Source organism: Vicugna pacos, chromosome 8 (assembly GCF_048564905.1).
Source record: "Vicugna pacos chromosome 8, VicPac4, whole genome shotgun sequence".
Lineage (NCBI taxonomy): Eukaryota > Metazoa > Chordata > Mammalia > Artiodactyla > Camelidae > Vicugna > Vicugna pacos.
In genome coordinates this window covers 614,601-635,940 of record NC_132994.1, presented here as the reverse complement: position 1 = coordinate 635,940, position 21,340 = coordinate 614,601, and the positions used below count along the sequence as shown (strand labels likewise).

At 37.3% G+C, this 21,340-nt stretch overlaps 1 protein-coding gene and 1 pseudogene across 2 annotated transcripts in view; both read left to right on the top strand.

Moving 5' to 3' along the window:
* LOC116279086 (otoferlin-like) overlaps window positions 1-21,340 on the top strand; it is a 445,501-nt pseudogene that overhangs the window by 231,263 nt on the left and 192,898 nt on the right.
* Window positions 1-21,340, top strand: part of LGSN (lengsin, lens protein with glutamine synthetase domain) — a 28,451-nt gene that overhangs the window by 5,045 nt on the left and 2,066 nt on the right. The window contains exons 2-4 of one of the 2 annotated variants that reach the window (XM_031674863.2): window positions 10,738-10,867; window positions 12,668-12,865; window positions 19,080-19,246. In XM_031674863.2, the coding sequence (XP_031530723.2) occupies window positions 10,738-10,867; window positions 12,668-12,865; window positions 19,080-19,246 (495 nt within the window). The remainder of the gene's footprint in view (window positions 1-10,737; window positions 10,868-12,667; window positions 12,866-19,079; window positions 19,247-21,340) is intronic. The other variant, XM_072965460.1, reaches the window with a different exon arrangement.

Genomic DNA, 21,340 nt, shown 5'->3' with positions numbered 1-21,340 from the left:
CTGAGTAAGAAAATGGTTCTAGTAGTGCACTTTTCATTCATATAACACAGACTCATACGCCTTTTTACCATGTATTATATTTATGTTTCATGGAACAATAAGTAATTCATTTTTATTTCTCTTAGAGCATCCAGATCCAGACTGGTCTATATTAGGCATTCTTACTTGTTGAATAAATGAATGAATTTCATACAGATTAGAGTGGTATCACTTGTCAACAAAGAATATGAATGTATTTATCCATCCTCTTCAATTTCTATTTTTGATATATTTAAAAATGTATCTGGTACCAACCAGTATTGACAAATTGAATCTTTACCAGAAATAATTATTAAAATAGAACTTTACAGTAGGAAATGAGCCATTGCAATAATTATTCATAATAACAAGAAACAACTCTTTCTGAAAATGTTTACTTTTCAAAAATCTAAAGGTTAAGGAAAAACAAAGGACTTTTTTTTTTTTAGTTTTCCATTTTACTTTCTGAGTTGCTGTACCTTTGAATTTTGAAATGCAGATTACTACATTTGTGATAAAAAAACAAATTACAACAAAGTTCCCCAGAGATTCCATGTATTCAGAAGAAGCTTCCTAAAATGCAGTACAGTTTAAGGATTGAAGTTCTTTAAAAATATACAGAAGAAGATCTAGTTTTTAGACTAAGTAGATCTGTGGGTAGTATCTTTGTAGAAATATCTCATTTTCTGTAAGTTTGGATATGATGGCCCTTTGGGTCCTTGTGCATAATGATCTCAGGGACTCTCTGATTTAGTGTAAAACTAAAGTGACTGCAAAAACATCTTGGGGGAAGGAATGAATCACTTATTAGACCATAAAGAAGTCTCTAAGTTTTTAAATCAGCTCCCAGCCATGCTTAATTTTATCTGGTGAGCCAGATAACTAAAAAGGGGGCTACTCTGGGCAGGGTCTTGAGTAAGACACGAAACAAATCACAACGTACAAACACAGTCAACTACCAGGACTATAGAAAGTGAATATTTTGTAAACTTGGTTCTTGCTAATGTCTCTGTATTTTCTTTATTTTCTGTCATACTGTTATTTAATGTTTAGAAAATTCTCTTCAAATACCAGCATGTTTTAGACATGCTGTGAGGAAGCACAGGGAATAAGATTCTGCCCATGTTTTGAAGGGAGTAATCATAACCCTGGAGACAAGGAATGGTTTCGAGGACAAATAGAGTGAAAAAATCCTGAAGTAAAGGTGAAATTAATGGGGTAAGGATACAGAGTCCTTGTGGAGCCATTTGTCACCAGCAGAAGCTTCTCTTTCCCTAAGCCCTTCTTAAGAAAACTTTGAATGAATCCATGTAATAATTTATTTAGGAAAGCTGTTTCGATTATATTGACCTATTGGGTTACTGTCAAGTCCTCTTGGATAGTCAAAGAAATCTCATTTGGAATTACTTATGAAGGGAAGATCTGAGTCAAATGTCCCTTTTGGCCTTATATTTCAACATGGTAAGCCTTGGTTGCCATTCATTCATTCATTTATTAGAAAATATTCAATTCTCATTCTATTGTAGTCTTTATATTAAGTACAAAGATACCCAAAATGGCACTTTCTAGGACTCTCCAAGCCCTGACTCCTAATCTCACTTCCTATTATATCTATCATGGATTTCATGTTTTATTATTTTGGTCTCTTATTTGCCAATATCCTCAACTTGTGTTTGTCATTGTCTTCCTGAGTTTGTATCCTCACAAAACCACAAACTTGTATTTCTGACAACTGCAACAGAGATTTGCTGGAGAAAAATAATCTACCTCTGCTGATTGGTGCCGCTAAAACTTTCAAGTCCTCAGTTCCCATGGAGCAGTCAGCATTTTCGTTTCCTAAGTTGGGTCTTTCTCATTCTCGCTATGACTATGTCACACCACTTCCATTCTCCTTACATCTTTAGTTTTCCCTGTCCTTACTGTCTGAGCATCTCGAGAATGGATAAGAAATATCAGGGACTTAAAACTAACTAGTTTTAAGTTCAGACGCTGTCACTTTTTAGGTGCAATTAATCTTATTGAGATTATGTCATTTGAAAAGCATTCATTAAATGTTAACAATTCCCTTCTTTTTCTCCCTAATTCTCCTTTTTCTCCATATTTTTCTTCTGTTTTTAACCTTTTATTGTCTCCTATTCCTCTTGTAGAAGGAGATATATTAAAGTTAATTCCTTCATTTCAGCTCTTGTTCCCACCTGTTTTTGCCCTTTCAGGGATCTTGCTTTATCCTTTTCCTACCCTTTTCACGTCCTCTTCTTTATTGACTCCTTTCATTAAGCATTTAAATATTTGTAACTCTTTTCTTTCTAAAAGCAACGTACACTTTTCTTGAACATATGCACTTTTCCCTTGGCCCAACTCTCTGTCTTGCTCTCTTTATACTTTTGAGTTGTATTTCCCAACTGTCACCACTTGGTAGCAGGGGACACATTTCTGGCATGCTCACTAATTGTGTGCGGACACTGAACTAAACACCTCTGGTTCCTCCTCAATTTACTGCAGTCTGGTTGCTGTTCACATTCTTCCACTGAAATTGCTCTTATCAAGGAGTCTAGTGACCTGGTTACTTGGTTGCAAAACAAATGGACAAGTTTTAATCCTAACCTTATTTATCATTTCAGTAGCATGGCCTCTTGGTTGCTCCCTTCTTTTAATACAGTTTTTATCTTTTGAGGTCAATGTAACCATCTTGTCCCAGCTTTTCCCTTATTGTCATTTGTTCTCTGACTTCTCTCTGGGATTCAATTTCTACATTTAATCATTAAATATTATTATTCTCTATTTTATCTTAGTCCTCTTATTTTTTCAATCTCTGCTCTTTTTTGGGATGATTCCAGCCATCGTCAGGGCTTTTGTTTGTTTGTTTTCTTTGTATCTTTTAGGTTATGACCCATATGGCTAATGTTTGCTGTGTACCTCCGATGACACAGTTATCTCAGATTCCATGTACCTCTCTCAGTTCTCCTCCTCATTTGGGTTTCCTGGTCAGAAACCTGACTGTTATCTTTGACCCTTCTGTCCCCTTTACTTCCTATATCAAATCAATCACCAATCTGCCAAATCTACCTCCTGACTCTATCTGTAGTATACTCACTTCCCTCCCATCTCCACAGCCATTATCCTAGCTCAGATCACTGTAATTTCTACCCTAAATTGCCCAGGTAGATATTGGGGGTCTAAGTTGTTCCTTGGTTTATGGCTGCAGGGGTTATTAATTCCACAAGAGGCACCTAAGTATAACCATATCACTTAAGGAATCTTGATACTTGGACTAAACTAATCACTGCCTTTCAGTTTGGAGATAAAAAGTATGTAGATGAGAGACATCTACTTTAATTATATTGAAAATTATTTTACAGAACACTGAGTTTTCTAAGAGGAAACTCAAAGTGAGAGATTCCATTTGCAATCTTTTGCCACTTAGATTACCAGAGTCATTTCCAGCTGTACTCTGCATTCAGTGTTACCATTCTCCTACCCACCCTACAGACCACTGCCCATCACTTCTCAAAATCACAACTTTGCTCTTGTTTTTTTCTGCTTAGGATACTTCCACAATTTCCCATCGCCTTCAGGAAAAATTCAAGTCAGTATTCTTTGAAGCCTTGTGTAATCCAGCCTTAACCAACCTCTCCGGGCTCTGTAGCTGGTCACTTTCACACATAATCTTATCACTCTATACAAAGCTAGTTATTTTTTCTTTTTTAAAAAATTTTTAAATAGGCTTTATTTTTCTTTAGAGCAGTTTCAGATTTATAGCAGAATTGAGCAGAAAATACAGAGTTCCCACATAGCCCTCCCTACCCACACATATATACTCCCCTACCCTCAACATCCGTCATCAGTGTGACATATTTGGTACAATTGATGAACCAACATGGGCACATTATTATCAACCAAATTCTGTAGTTTACATTAGGTTTCAGTGTTAATGTTGTACATTCTGTGGGCTTTGACAAATGCATGATGACGTGTAGCCACCAGTATAGTATCATACAGAGTAATTTTATTGTCCTAAAAATCCCCTTGTGGTCCATCTATTCATCCCTCCCTCCTTCCGTCTCCCCAAACCCCTGGAAACAGGATCTTTTTATTGTTTCTGTATCTGTGCCTTTTCCAGAGTGGAATTTGGTTAAAATTGTACAGCTTGTAGCCTTTTCAGACTGTCTTCTTTCATTTAGTAATATGTCTTTTAAGTTTCTTTCATGTCTTTCATGGCTTGATAGCTCATTTTTTTTACTGCACAAATATTTTTTAATTTACATGTATGTACTGTTCATTGTTTCTAAGAATGTCTAGAGCTTTAGCTTTTTAAACTTACATAGTTATCAAAGGAATAAAGCCAACCACAAAATTAGAATTAATTCAAAAAGACACATGCACAGTGCTATTAACAGCAACATTGCCAAGATATGGAAGCATCCTAAGTGCACGTCAATAGTTGAATAGATAATGAAGATGAAACATACATGTATGTAATGGACTACAACTCACCCACAAGAAAGGCTACTTTGCCATTTGCGGCCCTTCATTCTTTTTTTTTTTTTTTTTAGCTTCAAAAACCAGAATATGTACAAAACTAGTTCTATCATTCCTCTTGCCCACATTTTTTCCATCTTGCCTAGGCTCTTATTAATTATCTAGCCTATCTTAGGGAGATAGCTATCTACTCTTCTGGTCACAGCTCAAAATTCACCCCCTGGATGATTTGCTGTAGCCATCCCATTCAAAGATGATCAATTTTCTGAAATCCCTAGTCAAAGTAGATCCCTTATTAAACTTTGTAGCCTGTTCAAATAACTCATTGTCTCCTTCATCACAATTAGTTAACTGTTTAGTTGCCTCATCTAGTGAATCACCGAACGGAATTTTCACAATGTTTACTTAACTCTTCCTACTTTATGCTGCTTTCAGTTTTTCAGTTACAACAAAGGTGGCCCTGAACATGCATATAACTTTACATATATTGGATTATTTTCTTAGACCAAGTTGCTAGAAGCAGGAATATTGGTTAACAGGTGTGGATATTAGATTAGCTGATGTAAGTCTGTGATGTGGTCTGTGAATTATCTTTTCTGCAAATACTTTGAATACATTTTCTTCCCTTTTTCTTTAAAGAATGCACTTTAAGGAAACAAATTCTTTTCTCTTTGACGTATTCTTTTAAATTGGATAGTCACTGACCCTTTTTTACATGACTTCTAACAGGAGTTAAAACTCGGTAAGTTTTACCGAATAAGTTTTATGATGTGCTTTTTTGTGTGCCTTCCCTCATTGACAAAATCAGAGCATGTGGTAGATACATTAATGATTTTACTCCAGACTATGACCAGTTTACAGGAGTTAACACAAAACTTTTTAAAGTATAGATGTTAAAAAGGTAACTATTAGAGAAAATTAAAAGTAAAATAATAGAATCAGTGATATTTAGAATACTGGGTACTTTGTTGGAAAGAAACTTACTAGGTCAAATTCAGTCTAAATTTAATGCTTGGCACAATCATTCAGGTTAAACTCTTTAGTTAATTTGATGAGCTGCTGATTGAAAAGCAAAGTGACAAATTTATATTAAGCCATGTAAACAACTTTCAAAAAGAAATGCTGTGATAAGAAAAATAAGAATTATGAAAATAACTGGTAATATAAAACATTCTTTAAGACCATACATGAGTATGAGCTGAAGCCAGCTTATAGAATGATGGTAGAAACATTTCTGAAGTGGGAAAATCTTTGCTGGTGGAAATGTCAAAAGAAATCAGAATCAATCTGTCGCAGTAGAATTTTGAGACTGTCTAAATTCAGCATGAATTAGATTTGCACATTTATACATATCTGTGCTTACAGTCATGGTTTTTCCAACCTGGTTTATTCACCTCTTTCTGTCTTCAGTTAAGGTGTCTCTTCTGTTTAAGCTTGGCCTAGCTTCCCTGGCTATCTGAAGATTCTATTTATAAGAGAATCTGTCTGTTTAACAGCAGTACTGTGGAGTACAAGCACCAGTGTGCGGGTCACACAACTCCCTCTGAGAACCCTCAGATGAGCTGACCTACCCTCACCTCTGTGAGAGGGTCCCCTGGTTTACTATGTTCAAAGTCTAGAGATGCTTAGATAAGGGAGAGATTGGAGTCTGAGTGAACGAAAATCACTTCCCATGAATTAAGGGCTCATAAGTTCATCTAGAACAAGGCATCTGCCCAGCAGAGACGCCCCTTCCCACCCAATAATGCATGGTGCCTGCTGAAGACAATGATGACTAACATGCAGTTAGTACTTACCACCCAGCACAGCTTGTCCAATGTGATGGCGCTACCAGATCTGTCAGCTGCAACTGTAATTCCAACTACTTGATAAATATTTCTAAACTGGTTGCTGAACGGCTGCTGACAGAAGTCCTTTGAATGTTCCCAAACCTCTGAACTTCTCTAGCTGTCCTACTGTTTTTGGGGGGCCCTTAGACTTCTCCATAACCCATCAACTAAAGAGTTAACACCTAGACCTACAGGGACCCTCAAGAACACTGCCCTGGCTTCCCAGCACCCAAACAATGATTCCAGGGCATTCTGACCGACAGCATTCATTAAGGATGCGTTAAGCACCTGTGCTCTGGAGCCAAATCCTAGATGTGAGATTTGGGGCTAGTCTTTCTTTGACTCAGTTTCACTCATCTCTAAAATGGAGATGATAATGGATAAACAGGTTGTTTTGAGACTAGATGCAGAGCATTTAGAAGAGATCTGATACGTAGTAGGTAAAATAAAAGCATCTGTTATTTTTAGTATCTGTACTAACAGTCAAATATTTTGATCATCGCGTCTCAGAACCTTATTAGATACCATTCCTGGGGAAAAGGTGGGTGGTCACTGCTACCACCGTTGCGCCCAGGGGCCTTCTAGCCCTGCTGCTTATTCTGAACAGCATTCCAGTCTTTTTGAGATCTGGCTATATGGGAGTTGAGACATTTTCTTTTCTTCCTTATTACCTACTTTATATTTTAGATTGATTGTCAACATTTAAAAATCATAACATTTCAAATAAAAATCCAGATTTCTGGCATTCCTTGGAAGTGTGGAAAACTGGCATCACGGGGGCCACATTTTGTTACGGCAGTGATTGGCTAGAGTCACATGCTGGCCCCTTCCTGGGAAGGGTGTCAGCTCTGGTGTTCACCAACCAGCCCACTGTGTCTCTTTGTTACCTGCTTAGTATTTGAGTTTGCTGTCCCTGAACTAGGGTAACCTAACTATATCTCTTTCTTTACAACATGGAAGCCTTCAACTTCCATAGCAATATTTTATTGCCTGTACTGGATTGTAAGATTCTTTTGTTTATGTCTTTGACTTTGCCCTACCCAGAGTCCTCATTGTTTGGACTGATGCGGTTTAAGCTGATGGTGACTTAAGATGGTTTTAACCCTTACTCAGGAAAGAGTTATTTTTGAAACCCTATATAGTTGTAAAATAATATGTAATTGAGGAAGTTGAGTGAACAAGTTTTTATGAGTCACACAGATTATATTATAAAATTGAAGTGGCATTTCATCTAGTTCAACTGTCTGCTGTGATGATGTGGGAAGCTCCCCAAATAATTCCTATGCTTTCTTGAACAAATCATTTAACCCCAGTGAACCTGTTTCTGGCCTGGCAAAATGTAGGTAATAATAAATGTTCCCTGGATATTGTGAGTATTAACTGAGATATTAAACATTGCTTGGTTTTAAAAATACTTTTCAAATGTTAATATACTGGTGGGGTAGGACTTGCATTTGTAGCAGTGCTTACAGATAAAAATATCAAGACCCAAGTGACTTGCTACTTAGTGGAAAAGTCGGAATTAGACCTCAAATCACATGAATCTTGGCTAGAAGATTTCTTTTTTTAATGAAACATCATTCACGTTGTAACTAAACATACTTGAGAGATTAAGGAGCATAAAAATACTCTACTGGACGTGGGATAAACTGGGGGTCCACTGAATTTGTTTTGGCTATTAGAGCTCTATCTACACTCTGATCGCCTTAGTATATAAAGAAAAGCAAAAGACTAAACTAAATATATTCTTCACTTGAGAAAAAAATTTGAGCATCTATTTTGGAGTCAGAGGCACATGCTATGACTTAGTTCTAGGGTTTTTATTGGTGAAATTCTCAGGTTAGGAATTAGGTAAATTGCTTTTGTTTATCTTAATAAGCTTTCCCGTTTGGTCTGGTTTACACGGAAGCAGGTGGATTTTACTAAAATAAACTTTCTCTGGGCTTGAGTCTCTGGCGTTCAGGAATCAGAAGGCCTGCCTGGACTCTCTTCTTTCCATTCACTTCTGTGGCCTTGGGCAAATTACTCTGGGTCTCACTTTTCTTATTTGCAGAATGAAGAGTCTAATACCTTGAGGGTTATGCTAAGGCAATGTCCCTGACAACAGTATTCAGTTTTAACATTGTCATTTAGTTGCAGTGAGAATTTGAACCCAGAAGAAATCTTGAATTTGTCTCATTTTATCTGTCTTCAATCTGTAATGACTTGAACTAATACAAAAATCACTCTGCTCAGTCTCCTTTGATATTTATGTAACTGGCCAAGTATTTCATCTTCTAAACAAGACTTCTTAAATATTACCAGAGACATGAATATATTAAAAACATTTACCAAAATTATAATTACACAATATACATTTCTGGCAGTGCAGTTTTAGAAATGGTGAATATATACAAGGCTAGTATATCACGGTCAGAATCCTATCCAAAGTGCATTGGGAAAATTTACACATATATTTGAATTAAATTATAAACAACTAGAAAAAATAAATGATTATATTTTGCAATAAATAGCATATGATCCAAATATAAGATTATCTGTAAGAGACCACAATTTTCTAAGAAGTGAAACTTTAAAATCACACAAAGTCTTTATCCCATAAAACATATCTTTTTAAAATCATGGTAGCAACAGTAACAATGTATTATAATTACATATAAACATAAGAAAGTTAAATTCATTTTTACTCTTTTAGCCCTCAGAAATTGAATTAAGTTGACAAATGGGTAAAGCTGTTTGCCAGCAACCACTCTGGACATGTATTTATAACTTGCCTCCAGATTGGAAACTTTCAGAAATTGCTTTTCAGAAGGAAAATAGCTCAAAAAAAATTTTAGAATATAGGTTTTTACCCTGATCTTCTCCTTTCAAATCACTATTAGGAGTTTGCAAAAAAAAAAAAATTAAAAATACCCATATTAGCCTAACTCCCTCCAGGTCCATCCAAATTGTTACAAATGGCAAAACTTTATTCTGTTTCATGGTTGAATAATATTCCATTGTATAAATACATATGCTGTTTTATCCTTAGTGAAATAAATTGAGACATAAAAAAGCAAACACTATATGTTTTCACTTATATATGGAATCTAAAAAATAAAACAAATGAACAAATGTAACAAAACAAACAGACTCACAGATAAAGAGAACAAACTACCAAAGGGGAGAGATGTTAGGGTGTGGTGGGTGAAATAGGAGTAGAAGATAAAGAGGTACAAACTACTAAACATGAAGTAAGTAAGATACAAGGATGTAATGTACAGCACAAGGAACATAGTCAATATTTTATAATAACTTTGTATGAAGTGTAATGTATAAAATTATTGAATTGCTGTGTTGTATACCAAAAATGAATATAATTTTGTAAGTCAATTATACCTCATTAAAAAAATCAGAAAATTTGATTTGTTAGAAGTAATGACACCTAAATACAACTTAAAGCAACAGAATCTGTAGTCAATACATTAAAAGGTGTATAAAGTATCAAGCCATTTGTATAAAATTAATTGATCCTGATAAACATTAATTTGGTGAATTAAAACTAAAAGTGGATAAACAGGAAAAAATTAGTGTCAGCTTTTTATTTTTTGAAAAGCTATTATTTTTTTCAGTTGTGTCCCAGGACTGCAGTGCTGATTCTGTCCACTGCTGGAATAGAGACAGACATCAGAGCTCTCCACCCTCAGCCCAGGCCTCACTGTCCAGCTCCACGTGGGGAGTAGCCCTTGACAAGTCTGTCAAGAGATCCTGTCAAAGATTATAACTAGAGTGATGAAGTTAGGTTATTTTGTTTTAAAATGTTTTTCTTTCTTTAGGTTTTCCCAAGCTATAAAATAGCTTGAGCATAACATTGTTTTATATATATTTAAAAAAACTGTCACAGAATAGCATTTTAGGAATGCAAATTCTTTTTTGAAGTAAATATTTATTCAGTTAGGATAAGGTTAAAGAAAAAGAGAGAAGAGAATCTAATTCCTCAGATACTGCCTCTGGTCAAAAACATTAGATATTTTAAAGTTGCTTTCTAAAAAAGAAATTTTAAAAAGGACTCTTTAAGATAAAATGGGTTTGGTGAAATTATTTAAGAATAAACAATATAAAATTCTTACTCTCAGAGTAACAAAAAATAAAGCTAGAAATCTTGACTACTTGGGCAAGATCTTAATTTATTTTGTGATATTTTCTGTACCATATATAAAAGGAAATACAGGAAATCCATCCTGTCAGTAAAATGTTGAGCTTCTTAATTTTGAATTATTCAAGTGGATTTGGGAATGACAAAATTTACCTTGTTTTAAAAGTCTCCTATGTCATTTTAAAATTTAGCTATCCAATCATCATTCTTTCTTGACATCCAAATTTAGTTGTATGCATGCTCTGTTATTTGACATTTATTTATTAATTATTACAGGACACAAGAGATGAAAGTAGTGAGACTAAAGCCAGCAAGATGAGTAAATTAAAAAGGACAAGAAAGAAAGTCACAAAACTACATGCTTTTTCAACTGAAATAGGAGAAATGGACACATCTGACTCAAAAGGTATCTTGATTCCTCAAGAATGTGTGGTCAATGACAGTCTCTATTTGGTTTTCCTTTTCATAAAATATTTTTCTATTCTTCTATGAGAGAAACAAAAATGAAATAAAATATACCGCTACATGGGTAACATAAATGATGGTAAACATAGGGTTAGGATATAAATATATAAAAATAATCAAAATATTTAAAATTTATAAGGGGGAATAGGATACTAGAGTAATAGTAGTGGGGAAACAAGATTTCACAGTAGAAAGAGTATGTGAGTAAGAAGAGAAGCATATTTCTGCTCTGAGAATGAGTACAAAAGTCATTACTGACGGAGGCCACAATAAAGGTGTGGATCGAACTTACATAGATTCATTTGTATTATTTTTCAAATTCCATGTATAAGTGATATCATATGATATTTGTCTTTCTTTGTCTGACCTGCTTCACTCAGTATGATAATTTCTAGGTCTATCCTTGTTGCTGCAACAGCAATGTTTCATTTTTTATGGCTGAATTATATTCTATTGTACATATATGCCACAGCTTCTTAAAGCAATCATCTACTGATGGACATTTGGGTGGTTTCCATTACTTGGCTCTTGTAAATAGTGCTTCTGTGAACACTGGGGTGCATGTATCTTTTCAAATTAGAGTTTTTGTTTTTCCTGGATTTATGCCCAGGAGTGGGATTGCTGAGTTATATGGTAAGTCTATTTTTAGTTTCTTAAGGAACATCCATACTGTTTTCCATAGTGGCTGCACCGATTTACATTCCCACCAACAGTGAGGAGGGTTCACTTTTTCCCACATCTTCACCAGCATTTATTATTTATAGACTTTTGATGATAGCCATTCTGACCGGTGTGAGGTTGAATACTTCCTTGTGGTTTTGATTTGCATTTCCCTAATACCTAGTGATGTTGAGCATCTATTCATGTACCTGTTGGCCATATGTATGTCTTCTCTGGAGAAAGTCTACTTCATTTTGTTAAAATGGCCATACTGCCCAAAGCAATCTACAGATTTAATGCAATCTCTATCAAATTACTCATGAAGTTTTCCACAGATCTAGAACAAATAATGCTAAAATTTATAAGGAAATACAAAACACCCAGAATTGCCAAAGCAATCCTGAGGGGAAAAAGAACAAAGCAGGAGGCATAACTCGTCTAGATTTCAGACTATATTACAAAGCTACAGTAATCAAAATAGCATGGTATTGGCACAAAAAATATAGATAAATGGAACAAAATAGAGAGCCCAGAAATAAACCCAGACCCCTGTAGTGAATTAGTCTTTGACAAAGGGGGGCAAGAATATACAATAGAGAAAAGAGTCTCTTCAGCCAGTGGTGTTGGGAACCTCACCCTAGAGGTGTTACAGCCTCATGTAAATCAGTGAAATTTGAACACTCCCTCACACCACATACAAAAATAAACTCAAAATAGTTTAAAGACCTAAATATGAGACACGATACCGTAAAACTCCGTAGAGAACATTGGCAAAACATTTCGGTGCATAAATTATAGAAATATTTTCTTAGATCGGTCACTCAAGATAAAAGAAATAAAAGCAAAAATAAACAAAAGGTACCTAATCAAACTTAAAAGCTTTTGCACAACAAAGGAAATCATCAATAAAATGAAAAGACATCTTACAGATGGGGAGAAAATATTTGCAGACAATGTGACCAATAAATGGTTAATTTGCAAAACAGACAAACACCTCATGCAACTCAATATCAAAAAGTAAATAAACAACCTAATCAAAAGATGGGCAGAAGATCTTAACATTTTTTCTTTATTTCTACAGGAAAGATCAGAAACCAAATGGTGTGCCACAAATTGGGGGATACTAGTAAACTAGTCATGGAACCTGGCTCTGCTGAATCTCTTTTGCCACAAGATGACAAGGACTCCAAAGATCCCACAATACTGATAAAACCATTGCCCCTCGCAACATCAGCCAGTGCTCCTGATGGTGAATTTCACTCAAACTCCAGCTCTCCTGGTAAGGACTCTGGGATGAACTGGTAAATGGCTCTAGCCACTAATCCCAAATTTGTATTTGAATTAGTGATAATGCGATGTTTGTTGAGGAATGCCAGCCTGGGAGTCAGAATACTTAGTAATGTATAAAACAATCATTTATAAAACGTCTTACAGTTTTCTTTACCCCCTAAGCTGGAAGAAGGAGGTTTTGCAGTGGGTGACCTCTCAAGTCTTTTCTAAGAGTGAAGTTCTGTTGTTCTAAATTTCTGAGTTATCAGTAGTTGATACAGCTATTTTGGCCTATGAGGGTATTGGTTAAAAGTCTCTGGGATCCAAGTGATAGAAACCAGTTTAAAAAGTTATTTAATTCCACAAGGGAACTCATGATAAAAAGATTCAATAAACAAGGTTTGGAAAGGTAGAAATATAGTAGAGTGTGAAGTTAGAGGTACGATGTTCACTAGGCTACCTTCGCTTCTGACACCAATTTCAGGACTGGGAGTTCCCTAAGACTAACCTTAGTTCTGATAAATTGGCTACAGGGACTCACAGAACTCGCTGAATGCCATTATCCTTAAGGCTTTGGTTTATTGCAAGGGAAAAATACAGATTAAAGTCAATCGAGGGAAGAGATTCATGATGAAGAGTCCATGAAAATTCTAAGCATGGATCTCCCTCTTGTCCTTTCCCAGTGAAGTCCTGGACAGCATGATTTTCCTGGCAATGACATGTGACAATATAAGTGGAGTGCTGCCAACCAGGGAAGCTCACCCGAGCCTCGTTGTGAGGAGTCTGTTGGAGCTCCACAGTCAGCTGGCCCCAGGGATGACCTCAATCTCCAGCCCCCACTAGGGTCAAGTTGTTGCCCCATGACTTGATAATAAATGGCTTTGCTAGATTTTCTAGTGTGGCCAGCGGCGCAAGGAAAACAAAGACACAGGACTCTTGTCAGACAGGACGACCCAAGGGCTTAGCGGTGACCTCCCAGGGCCAAGGGGAAAGGCCAGAGCTGTCTCTGGGCAAGGTGAAATTCTGTAGCACACACAGGGCCTAAGGAGGAGGTGGAGCCCAAGACTGAACACGACTGGGACTCCAGGTATATTAGTTTTCCATTGCCCCCGTAACACAGTACCACAAATTTAGCATCAAGAACACAACTCGTTATCTCACAGTGCTGTATGTCAGAAGTCTGGCTGATTTCTCTGCTTCAAGTACGGCAAGGCCAAAATCAAGGTGTTGGCCATCTCCATTCTTAGCTGGAGACTCTAGGGAACAATTCGCTTCCAAGTTCATTCAGATTGTTGGGAGACTTCAGGGATTTTTTCAGTTGTAGAGCTGATATTTCTGTTTCTTTGCTGGCTGCTAACTTAGCTCTTCAAAGCCTCTTGTTCTGTCTCAGAGCCGGCAGTGCCTCAAATCCTTCTTGTGTTTGGAATCTCTCTGAATTCCCTTCTTCCACACCTCTTTTCTGCCTACAGCTGGAGAAGGTTCTCTGCTCTTAAGGACTAGCCTGAATAATCCAAGACAGTATCCTTGCTTTAAGGTCCATAACCTTAATCACGTCTGCAACGTCCCTTTTGCCCTGCAGCTCAACAGACTCTACAGGTTCTAGGCTTCACGGTGTGAATATCTTTGTGGGGAGAATTCACACCATCTCTTATCTCTTTACGTTTCTCTGTGCTTTGGCTTCATGAATTTCTCCATGACGTGAAGAGCACAGCACTGACAGCCTCCAGGCATCAGGGACTCTCCATACAGATGCCACAGGGGCTGGGCAGGTAATACCGATGAGCGAGGTGAGCTGGTGTAAGAAAGTGGTGAGTGCTGGCCATGTGGGAACTAGAGCAGAGGATGATAAACTATGGCCAGGGGCCAAGTTCAGCTTTCTGGCCAGTCTTAGTAAATAAAGTTTGTGGATCTTCGGTGGCTGCTTTTGTGCTATGATGGCAGAGTTGCATCATTACAACAGAAGACCATATGGACTTGCAAAGCTGCAAGTATTTACTATCTGACCCTCTACAGAAAACATTTGTCAACCCATGAATTAGAAGATGCATTCCCCATTTGAGGCCACCTCAGAGTTCCGGCCAGTGGTTACTGTGAAGGAATATCTACCCAGCGTTGCCAAATCTAGTTTTTTCAAGAGAAGATTGAACTCAAGACTTTTATATAAAATTTTCTGTTATCTAAGTGTCAACTCATTCAAACAAGGTTCCAAACACTGGGAAGACTAATGAGAAAACATCTCCTGATCACATTGGCTTCTCCATAGTTTTTGGCCTTTGTTTTGTATAGTTTCAGCCAGAAAAGAGAAACGAAATTTACCGCTTTTTAGTCTCATGTCAAAATACCTTGAGGAAGGAACTGTGTCATGAGCTCACTTTGTACCAGTTGACTACGGCTAGGAGGATGGGTACAACTATTCATTGACTCAACTTGGTTAACTCAGAATCTCCCTCTTTGGCCCGGGGCTAGATTAAGTTTTCCACAGGCCTGAAGTATCAAAAAGTTTAAAACTCCAAACAAACCGCCAATACGTAATTTCAAAATAAATATAAAAAGCAACCCCCAAAATAAATGTAAGGAATTTCAACATGGTATTTTCTTCTCTGCAATAGCTACTCTGAATTTTAAAAAATAATATTTTTTTTCCAAAGAAATCTTCCCCCACACCCACTTTTTATTGGTTTTGTTTCTGCCCCGGCTTTTATACCAGGCTATTCTGACACCTGAGCTTTCCAGCGCTGCTGAGTTAGTGTGATGTGGCCAAAGGGTGGGGCAACCCATCTGTGGTCACAGGGCGGCTCTCAGAGCGGCCAGGAAGATGAAGGAGAGGGGCGTGCAGCCCATCCCAGGCACGTGCTCTGTGGCTGAACGTGGACTCTCAGGAACCTTTCCTTTTCTGAAATGAGTTTTCTGAGAGCCCAGACGTCCATTCCACCTGCCTTTGTAAGTGACCAAAGCTCACTCTCTGTAACTGAAATGTGCCCTCACTGTCACTGAACACGGATGTCTCCCCAAGGCCTTTGCTGGCTAGAGAGCCTCAATGCTTGCTTGGATTTTTTTTATGTTTTTGTATTTTTCCCCCTAAACGCTCACAGCAGTAGAACCTTCTCTATAAAAGCACATTGATTTAATTTATTAGAGCTCTGAGGGGATAGGAATGGAGAGCATCTCCCAGGAGTCAAGTGTCAGAACAGCAAGTGAGCCCTGAACTGCCAGCTGCCTGCCTGCTGTTCCCGCGCATCTGGGGAGGGCTGGCCAAAAGGTCCACTTGCAGCTACCAAGTGTGATTTATTTGAAGAAAAGAAATTCAGACAATTCAGATTAGTTGGTACCTTAAAAATGAAGTTAGAATTGGATAAGGTCCTCATACTTGGTGACAAATTGAACTTTTAAATGAAAATCAATACTTAGGATACATAGCAACATATGTGATGCCAGTTTTTACTTTTTAATTAGACGAGGTCAAGTCACACAGGATGCCTTAATTAATTATTGAATTATTAAAGGAATAGTGAGTCATGTCTATGACATAGCTGTACTGCTACGGGTACTGAGGACTCAGCGGTCAGTAAGTAAGTAAGTAAGCACTCCTCTCCTGGAGAGCTGACACGCAAGTGGGGAAGACGGGCGGTGAACATGTAACTGTAGTGCGGCAGACGGCAATAAGGGCCCTGAAGAAAATGGAAACTGGTTGATGTATGATGGCCTGAATTGTGTCTCCTCAAAATTGGTATGTTGAAGTCCTAATCCCCTAGTACCTCACAATACAACTATGTTTAGAGATGCAGTTTTAAAAGAGGTACTTAATGTTGAATGAGTTCTGTAGGGTGGGCCCTAAGCCAACATGACTGGTGTCCCTGTAAGAAGAGGAGATCACGAAACACACGCACACGGAAGGAAGGCCGTGTGAAGAAGGTGGCCATCCACAAGCCCAGGAGAGAGGCCTTCTGAAGGAACCAACCTGCTGGCACCTTGATCTTGGACTTCCACCCTCCAGAGCTGTAAGAAAGTAAATTTCTGTCTAAGCCTCCTGGTCTGCGGCATTCATTACGGGAGCCTGAGCAAACTAACATATACGTTTGCTGTCCAGCCGTAGTGCAATTTGGTCATCTTAGAATAACCTGTGGTTGGACCTGTCCACCTTGTGATAAACTCTCATAGAACTGGTACTTCAGGTGATTGGGTTTTTTTCCCCAGCACTTTCATTATGGTAAATGATCTCACCTTTACATCTGATGGCATGTTTACTGTCTATCGTTCCCTCGCTCAATAATATAAAGCTCTCTAAGGGCAGGGCTTTTTCTTACAGTTTCCTGGATACATAAATAGTGTGTGGCAACCAATACATATATAATTTGAGTGGATAAACATTTTCCTTGTTTCAAAATCACACATTGCAGACACTTTAGAAGATACAGATAAGGCAAAGAACTAATATGATTACCTATGACCTTATTATTGGTGAACCAATAAAACAACTTTATTCCTTTAATAGGAGATGTCTCTGATTTTTCATGTTGTTAATGTATTTATAGCTTACATGTGATTGCTTATTGTGTTTAAAAGATTATCTGAAAATGTCTATATTTTGAAATGCCTATACATTTTATTTTCTTTAAGGAGAGTTATTCATCTTGGGCAGAACACCCAATACTTCAGAATAGGTTGGGAAGAGGGCAACTGCTAATTTAGGGTGAAACACTGTGGTTGCGACAGCTTAGTTGTTTGTCTAAATGGAAGGTGGTTATAAAGCCTTGGATCCTCAGAGCAGCATGTGTCAGTGAGCGTATCAGTGACGGGACAGCATCTCTAACATGTTTGCATAGGTAGAACCAGTAATTTGTTTTCCACATGCTTCATGTACTTAAAATCTACTTACTCTATGTTTTTAAACTGTTAAATCTGTATGTTTTTAAAGTCTAATCATATCTCAGACATCACTTTAAACTTCCAGCTGCTCAACGTCAGTGATGTGACAGATCAGTGGGTGTTTAGATTCAGACACGATCATGGTGCCGTTACAGGGTTAGAGTAATTGTGCTCACCTTGTGCATTTAAGAAGCATTGAGATGGTGCTTACTGTCTTCCAGGAACTGTTAAATAACTGTTTAATTATCATCACAAGCCTGTGAAGTAGGTAATACTGCGTCAGTGAGAAAGCTGAGGCACATAAGATAGCCGAGATAAGAAAGTTACCAAGGCAAAGGCAGGATTTGGAGGGAGAGAGATGAGCTTCAGTGCTTGTGCTGAATCACTACCATCTGCTTCCTCTCCTAAAAGTTCAGACAGTAGCGAACATTGATGATGTGTCCTGTGTGCCCGGTTCTTCTGTATGCTCTAGATATATTCAGTCATTTTGTGGTAATGAGCTACCCATGGGGAATCAAAGGGTCTGGATTCTAGTTTCAGTTTTGGCAATGGACTGAAAGCGTGATTCAGGAAACCCCATTATACTTCTCTGGTACTCATGCTGATGAGTTGCTTAAATTATAATTTATCTCCAAAATCTCTTCTAATTCTGCAGTTTTCGATTTTTGGCTATCTTAAAAGACATGAACATTTATTTTTAGTTTTCTAACTTTTAAAATTGGGCTTTCGGTCTAGGTTTTTCATCCCCTACACTCTCATCCTTGAAAAATACTTTTCTTTGCTCACTTATGCAAATTTACAATTTGACAAAGAGATGTAGATGTCTTAGATTCAGATGCCACTCTAAAGGTATAAAGCCCTTTTGGCAAACAAAACAAAACAGAAAACAAAAAAGCAAACCCACGGACAATAAACAAAAACAAACAAATAATTTTGCCATTAATCATGCAGGAGCTTTTAATTTAGGTGACACCAGTTAGTTCAAGAAGCTTGAAGTCTTTTCAATGATAGTCATCTATATAGAGCCTTATATGGTGCCAAAGCTGTCTGGTTATTCAAATATATTCTAATTTCCATAAGCAAAGGCATTTTCAGTAAGTACTTACACATGATATTGTTACATACTTATGCAAATAGTATTAATTTCACCTAGTCCCAAGCGTGGACTAGGCTGTTTAGAGACAGTGTTCTTGGGACTATGGTAAAGGCAGAGTAAGAAGGGTAAGATTTCCAACTCTAAGCCAATGGCACAAAAATATGACGCTTTTGATTGTAATGAGTAATTCACTGTTCTCTGGCCTCCTTTGGTTTCTCAGTCCATCATGATCTAATGATTTAGACAATTTTTTATTTTCCAGATAACTCCAGTGACAGCACCCAAATGCCTACTGCACCTCAACTCTCCTCTAGAATGAAGCACATCAAACAGGAGATGGCCAAAAATCACCTTCAGTTTGTGCGATTTGAGGCAACAGACCTCCACGGTGTGTCCAGGTCTAAGAGCATCCCCGCACACTTTTTCCAAGTGAGTTCTGCGAGTAGAGTTAAGATTGGATGTAATTTCATGACTGTTAGCAAGCAAATGGTCCTTAATACTCTTTCTTATTTTATCATAATCTATATGGCAATTCAAGCTGAAAGTCAGTCATTTCTCTTATTTCTTCCCTTGTCCCTCCCCAAACACATTATTGTTCCCCAAGGAGCTGAGCATGTATTTTCAGCTCCCAAACATCAATTCATTGACCCAATAGGAATACAAAACTAATTAAGACTCATTGGTAATTTTAGTCCTTCTGCCTTGAATAATTTCACTCCACAGAATTATCTTTTTTCTCTTACTGTAATTATGAAGATTATAGTTTGTTTTATATGAGAAAATTACAGAAGACTCAGAAGCAAATGTAAAAGGAAAAAAAAAAAGATTAAATAGAATTTGCTGAGTAAAAAGCATACCCCTTTCAGCTTCGAATTCTGATAAGAAAATACCCTATTGTTGTTGGATGACTTAATGAATGTTATTAAGTTCTCAAGAACAGTAAGATCAAGGAATATTGTATCTTTGGATATTTTTTGAGACTTTCTGAGGTTTTTTTCAGCTTATGGCATGGGTTAATAAATGATTTACTGTGTTACTAAAGCATCATTTCTTGGGAAGGAACATCAGGCAGTATTACACACAAAAGTATAAAAATTAAGCCTCCTCTAAGATTATTTCTTAAATATATATTACTTACTAATTCAATATCATATTGTAATTCTTCTCATTAGCTTTACATTGGGAAAAACTGGGCATCTTCAAAATGCTTTTTAAAAAATTCCAAAAGGCAAATTTGTTACTGAAAAATTCTTTAGATCTGCCTGCACATACACATACACACACACACACACATACCCACACACAAAGGACACAAAGTTTATATATACAGGTCCTTGAGTGAGTTGAAAAATTGAGCAGGCACTGAATAGTGCTTTACTTATGCGACTTAGTTACTGGCAAAAGCAGACTTGGGTCAGGCAGGTAATATGGCATTTGAAATGTGTAGAGATGGTGGGAAGTGAAGTGTGGTGGTTCACTGCCAAATGCAAAAGAGTGGGTCAGTAGATTGCTTCTGCTAGCACCATCCCCTCTTTGGTACCCAAGCCAATTTGGCTTGCAGAATGTTAGTGTTTTATTAACATCACGATGTCCCTAACATTATGGGAACCAAACTTTATAGTCAGCTTTTTCTCCACCCATTAATGTAAACTTCAACACATGAAACCTTATTGATGTTCTTATTACACAATTTCTAGAAATTTTTAAATTTATCTGTTCAAATGTATAACCTTATTAATTTCTTGCTGTCTGGCACATAGCAAAAGTTAAATAAAAAACCAAATCCATTGACCCCGAGAGGTATATGGCTGGAAAGTGTCCCAGCAGCCACCTAGTCCAGCACTTTTATTTCACAGGCGTGGAAGCTGAGGCCGATAGTTCAGTGACCTGCCCAACTTCACACAGGCAATTAATACAAGAGCTTGGGCTGAAAGTTAGGTTTGGAGACACCCAGGTCATGCTGACTCGAAGGCTGTAACATTTTGGAGACTATAACTTTGGAGAAAAAGGTCCACATGCATGGGCAAGGTTTCTGGGACTCTGCGAGTCTGTGAGGTTGTGTTTCTTTAGTGGGCGGTAAAGGTGAATAAAGAGGGAAGGGCTGTGGTCAGAAGACCCGGCCCCTCTGCCCTGTGTGTCCTACATGTGACCACAGCCAGCTCTCCGAGAAGGAATGAGCATTTTTGACCGTAGACTTTGGAGAGTCAGTTAACAATGGGGATTACAATGGAATAAGCCAGAATAAAGCCTTGAGTATTAGCAACTATGTTGTATGATAAAAGTGCTTTTAAAAGTCTTTTTGGTTATGACATTTCAAGTAATTCCATGACACTTTACCTTTGTTATTAGCTATGAAGACATTTTCTTTATCATTATACCTTTTATTTATGACTGCTGTTTTCAAATCTATGAGCACATAAAGCCTTCAAGGCTGACTATTTAGATGTGTTTATAAATTACCTTCAGGGTTTTTATTTTAAATGATGTAAAATTTATCTGATATTAAGCTAGTGTCAACCAACA